Source organism: Peromyscus eremicus, chromosome 8a (assembly GCF_949786415.1).
Source record: "Peromyscus eremicus chromosome 8a, PerEre_H2_v1, whole genome shotgun sequence".
NCBI classification, from domain to species: Eukaryota; Metazoa; Chordata; class Mammalia; order Rodentia; family Cricetidae; genus Peromyscus; species Peromyscus eremicus.
The window spans coordinates 58,324,372-58,330,386 of NC_081423.1; the positions used below are offsets into that span (position 1 = coordinate 58,324,372).

General features: G+C 52.4%; 1 protein-coding gene across 1 annotated transcript in view; it reads left to right on the forward strand.

Annotated features, from left to right (window-relative positions):
• The window catches only part of Rtn4rl1 (reticulon 4 receptor like 1), a 72,225-nt gene extending 68,991 nt beyond the window's left edge, over positions 1 to 3,234 (forward strand). The window contains exon 2 of the mRNA XM_059271200.1: positions 1,113 to 3,234. Within this exon, the coding sequence (XP_059127183.1) occupies positions 1,113 to 2,440 (1,328 nt within the window). The 3' untranslated portion in view covers positions 2,441 to 3,234. The remainder of the gene's footprint in view (positions 1 to 1,112) is intronic.
• The last annotated feature ends 2,781 nt before the right edge of the window (positions 3,235 to 6,015 follow it).

Sequence of the window (6,015 nt, forward strand, 5' to 3'; positions counted from 1 at the left end):
AAAAGAAGGGGCAAGAGGCTAGCTGAGCGGGGTAGGTCATGGCTGCCTGGCCCTTCAGGGTGGGCGTCTGTAGGCCTGGAGCCTGTCCCCATCTTCTTGACGCGCCTGCTGGGCCACTTGGGGCAGCTGTGACCCTGGAAAAAGGCAGGTAATGACAATCGTCCATAATGAGGCTGCTTCAGTAATGAGTGTGGGCCTATTACCCGACCACAGGCTGGACACATCCGAAAATAATTATTTTAAGGATCCATTAACGAATGCCTAATTAATGCCCAATTAGAGGGAAGCTACAGAGGAAATGCTCAGGACAGTCAAGAGGCAAGGCCTGGTTTTATAGCCTTAGCCGGGCAAGCTCAAGCATGGCGGAGAGATGCGGAGGGCCAGAAGGTGAATCAGAGGGGGGCAGCCTCGATCTGGCAGTGTCCTAGACCCCAGGGAAGCCTCATGTGTCAACCCTGGTGTCCCTCACAGTCCCTCACAGAAACACACCTTCTCAGTACACCCGTTCAGCTCTGTGAACCATATTTAACAAATGAGGAAACTGAGGCACGGGGGCGGGTGTGTGTGTGTGTGTGTGTGTGTGTGTGTGTGTGTTAACGTATTTGAAGTTTGGAACACAATGTGAATGAGGCATCTTCTGAGGTACGTTTTGGTATCATGAACGCAATGCTTTCCTTATTTTGAGGAATCATTTGAATAAAGTGATCGTTCAGGACTCCAGATGGGATATTTGCTTTGTTAAGAGTCGTTACTCGTGAAAGCAGCTAACAGTGAGCAAGTGGCAGGGCCGGCACCCGAGCTGGAGGCTGACATGCTGTGTTCATGGGTGCCTTCCACCCAGCAGGAGGGCTGACAGCCTTGAAGAGATGTTTGGATGGGCATTCGAGACTTTCGGGACAGAGCCCAAGAGGTGTGGAGATAATGTGGGTCTTGGCCCCAAATTTCCTGTCCGGCCTCCTAGCCTAAAGGGACCCCAGAATACAGTACAGAAGACAGAGCCCCTGTGGGCCAAGAGGGTCACTCACCAGTCCGCATTCCACCCTCTGTTCCCCACGCATCTCCCCGTTTCCCCGGGCAGTCCCTCATAGCTGTTCTGTCTCTCTTCCCACCAGGGTGCTGTGTGGAGTTGCTGCTGCTGCTGCTGCTGGCTGGGGAGCTACCCCTGGGTGGTGGCTGTCCTCGAGACTGTGTGTGCTACCCCTCGCCCATGACTGTCAGCTGCCAGGCACACAACTTTGCCGTCATCCCGGAGGGCATCCCAGAGGACAGCGAGCGCATCTTCCTGCAGAACAATCGCATTACTTTCCTCCAGCAGGGCCACTTCAGCCCCACCATGGTCACCCTCTGGATCTATTCCAACAACATCACCTTCATTGCTCCCAACACCTTCGAGGGCTTTGTGCATCTGGAGGAGCTAGACCTTGGAGACAACCGGCAGCTGCGGACGCTGGCACCTGAGACCTTCCAGGGCCTGGTGAAGCTCCATGCCCTCTACCTCTATAAGTGTGGACTGAGTGCTCTGCCCGCAGGCATCTTTGGTGGCCTGCACAGTCTGCAGTACCTCTACTTGCAAGACAACCACATTGAGTACCTCCAAGATGACATCTTTGTGGACCTGGTCAACCTCAGCCACTTGTTTCTCCACGGCAACAAGCTTTGGAGCCTAGGTCAAGGCATTTTCCGGGGCCTGGTGAACCTAGACCGGTTGTTGCTGCATGAGAACCAGCTACGGTGGGTCCACCACAAGGCTTTCCATGACCTCCACAGGCTGACCACCCTCTTTCTCTTCAACAACAGCCTCACTGAGCTGCAGGGTGACTGTCTGACCCCCTTGGTGGCCTTGGAGTTCCTTCGCCTCAATGGTAATGCCTGGGACTGTGGCTGCCGGGCACGTTCCCTGTGGGAATGGCTGCGGAGGTTCCGAGGCTCCAGCTCCACTGTTCCCTGTGCAACCCCTGAGCTGCGGCAAGGCCAGGATCTGAAGCTACTGAGGGCTGAGGACTTCCGGAACTGCACAGGACCAGCATCTCCACACCAGATCAAGTCTCACACGCTTACCACCTCTGACAGGGCTGCCCGCAAGGAGCACCATCCATCCCATGGCACCTCCAGGGACAAAGGCTACCCACATGGCCATCTGCCTGGCTCCAGGTCAGGTTACAAGAAGCCAGGCAAGAACTGCACCAGCCACAGGAACCGAAACCAGGTCTCCAAGATGAGCACTGGGAAGCAGATTCCTGAACTGCAGAACTACGCCCCTGACTACCAGCACAAATTCAGCTTTGATATCATGCCTACCGCACGACCCAAGAGGAAGGGCAAGTGTGCCCGCAGGACCCCCATCCGTGCCCCCAGTGGGGTGCAGCAGGCTTCCTCGGGCGCTTCCCTGGGGGCCTCACTCCTGGCCTGGATCCTGGGGCTGGCAGTCACTCTCCGCTGAGGATGCAGGGCACCATTACCCAGCACTGCCACATGTCCAGCAAGGAACAGAATCTTTTCTTTTCTTTTTTTTTCTATGTGGAAGATCTGCTGGGTTTCAGGAAAAGGCTGCTAAAGCCTTCAGCCACAGTCTGGACCCTCCCTGGTGAATTATAAGTCCGAAGTGTACAGCTCTAGACAGGAGGGTTGGCACATCTCACCTGGTTGTCCTGGCGCAGCACCTACGGACAGCATCCACTCGGCACAGCGGTCAAAGGCATGCAAAGTGAGTCATCGGTAGTGACAGACACGTGCCCTTTGCAGAAGCTGGGCTCTGTGGAATCCTGGTCATCGGGAAAGAAGGGCCGACGGACCCTGCTGCTTTGGGAAGGAGCAGGACTCAGGACAAGGCTCACCAGCTGGGGCAACCAGCAATCTCAGAGCGTTCTGGGCTCTTGCCTGAGGCCACTTAGTCAACCTGCCCAGTCCAACCCTATGCCACCCTCAGTCCCTACCCATGGGGATAATGCCTCTCATTCCTGATGTCTCAGGCAGTCCTGGCAGACCTGCTGGGGTCCAAGAACCAATCACCAAAGGAAAGATGGCCAGAGGATGACATTTAGAACTTCACTCGCAATGAGAGTCACACAGAAGGTGCAGCTTTATACCTATGTCCACTTATATATATTCTCACTCCTTACCCACACACCCACACAATATAAATATATATATATATAAATATACAAATGCACAGGCCCCACCCACTTCTTACCAAACTGTACGTCTTATCATGTTTATAAACTATACGGGAACCTATATTTGCTCAACTACAGATTGTATTGGTACTTTCTAGCAAGAAAAAAAAAAAAAACTGTGGCATTTTTCTTCAGAATCCCAGCTGGCAACAATAGTTCCTGGGCTTGCTGGGGCAAAGGTGTCAGTGGGAAGAGTTGGGGAGGAAGAGAAACAGCGAGAATCACTTCAGGGGACCAACATTCTTAGATACTTAAGAACATCACCTTGTTTTTATATGCAACACATGCCTGTCTGGCACCCTGAAGCACCCCACTACCCCTACTGTAGAAGCTGCTGGCGTTGGGGTGAGATGTGGGAAGTAGCTCGTCGGATGTCAGGGTGCTGGAGGCAAGTTAGGTGGAGCAGCTGAAGGGGCTTTGGGGGGTCTTCAAGCCAGCAGACGAGGCAGCATCCACAGTGTTAGTCCAATAGGTTGGATGGACAATGTCCTTCTAACGTTTTGCCAGTGATGCTCTGTGCAGGCCAGGGAGGCTCTGAGCTCTGACCTCATGGGAGGCTTAGCTGCCATTTTAACTCATAGGCTCTTTGGCCAGTGACCTGCTGGGAGCCCTGAATGGTTTGGCAGTGGAGGAGAATCTAGTGGCCTTAGCAGATGAGTGCATTTCAGGAACCATCTCAGGCACTCTACATTACAGAGATCTTGTTCTTCCTGGTCATTTTGGTTATACCCCAGGACAGGCAGAAGTCAGAGGACCAGACTTGGGGGTCAGAGTCCAGACAAGCAGTATGCAGGGAACACAGCAGGCAAGTCCAGTCAGGGAATAGGGGCTGTTGGCCCGAAGGTCTCCGGCAAGCACAATCTCTTGCGCTTTGCACAAACCTGAATCCCCTACCAGAGAGGCTGTGTGAGGAGTAAGAAATGCTGAATCCAATTAAGAGAGAAAAATAATAATAATAAAAAAAAAACTTCTCTTGGACAAGAACCCTGTTTTTCATTTCATAACTCTGAATTCCTGATGGGGTGGCAGATCCTGGGCTTTGGTGGGGTGGGCGAGCCTGGCCAGACTTGACTCTGAGAACACAGCCTGCTTGTTGGCAGGAGGAGCCATAGGGAACAGGGGCACACTGACTCATGGGAACACACAAGAATATGCTCTCTTGTTCTCTCTCTCTCTCTCTCTCTCTCTCTCTCTCTCTCTCTCTCTCCCTCCCTCTCCCTCCCCCCCCCCTCACACACACACACACACACACACACACACACACACACACACACACGCACACACTCACACACACACAGCTCTTCCCTCACCAGCATAGAACACAATTCACTTTCCACATGCTGGTTGCCCAGCTCAGTACTATTTCTATGCCTTTCCCCTGCAGAGGGGTCCTAGATCCTTCCAAGCTTCCAAAGAGCCACAGTGGCTGATTCTGGGCATCAGCGGAAAGGCAACAGCCAGTGCTTGAGCCTCAAGCATTTTCCACAAGTCTAGGAATTGACCAGGAGAGCACAGGGCAAGGGCCTGGAAGCTATGTCTGCCTCTCTGGCATCACAGATGGAGAGCGGAGGGCTGTTTTCAGTCCGAGATTTAGTGCATTCATGGAAGGGGGCCTCGTGCGACAAAACGAACACCGCCACCCTGCCACCGAGCCTGATGATTAGCCTGCTCTTACCCAGGCCAATGCCCGTGTCCCTTAAAATTCAAGCAAGTTGTTATGTTGTTGATTTCATTTTCAACCCCAGGCAGCAAGGCCCTCAGTGGGAAAATCAAAAGTCTGAGCACTTTATTAAATTTTTAAAAAAAGACTTAGCAAGTCCTATATAGTAGAAGCGATTGTCAGCCGGAAGAACGGTTATGTCTCCTAAAGGCTCTGCCGATGTGTGCCAGCATAATCCCCGTGGCCGAGGCCTTCCAGGCTGGGCAGTGGGGCCCAGGACACTGGGTGTATTTTTAGTAGCTTTCTCCCCCAGGGGGTAGAAGGAATGAAGGCTGTTGCTGATGACATCATTTGTCACTCAGCAGCTCATGTGCTGCACAGTTAGAACGACACCATTGTTCCAAAATCAAAACCAGTTGACTCTAAATGGAGCCTCTCCTCAGCAAGTCCAGCCACGTCCCCCATTCAGGGCAGGGTGCTGTGGAGTCCTTCTCCCTTAAAGGTTTCAGTCACTCCCTCTTTGTCCCTAATAAGGAACAGAATAGTTCCTCTGCCATTTTTTTTTTTAAGCTCATGTATTTTTTTTTTTAAAGACAAGTCCTTGAACTCACTATGTAGCCAAGGCTGCCCTTGAACTCCTGATCCTCCTGCCTCTATCTCCCAAAGTACCACTCTTGGCCTGATGGACTTTTTCGAAGAGTGTTCTGGTGGCCTAAGGTGGTATGTCAGTTGGTAAGGCGCTTGCTGTGCAGGGTTGAGGACCTGAGACCCAGTCTGCAGCGTTCCTGTAAGAAAGCTCAGCACAGGGGACTCCTGTAACCCCGACACTGGGGACGCAGGGACAGGGTGATCCTTAAGACTTGCCATCCAGGAAACTCTCTAAGTTCCAGGTTCAGTGAGAGACCCTCTCTCAAAAACTCAGATGGAGGGCTGGCAAGATGGCTCAGCGGACAAAGACACTGGCTGTGTGAACTTGACCCGAGTTCCGTCCACAGAATCCACGTAAAAGTGGTTGGAGAGTACCGAATCCACAAAGATCTCCTCTGACCTCTGAGTGCCATAGCACACCCACACTCACACAGCACATAACACGCTAATGGTGATAAGAATAATAAATTAAAAGAAAACTAGGCAGAGAGGGATTGAGGAAGAAACCTCTGGCCTATATACACATGGACAGCA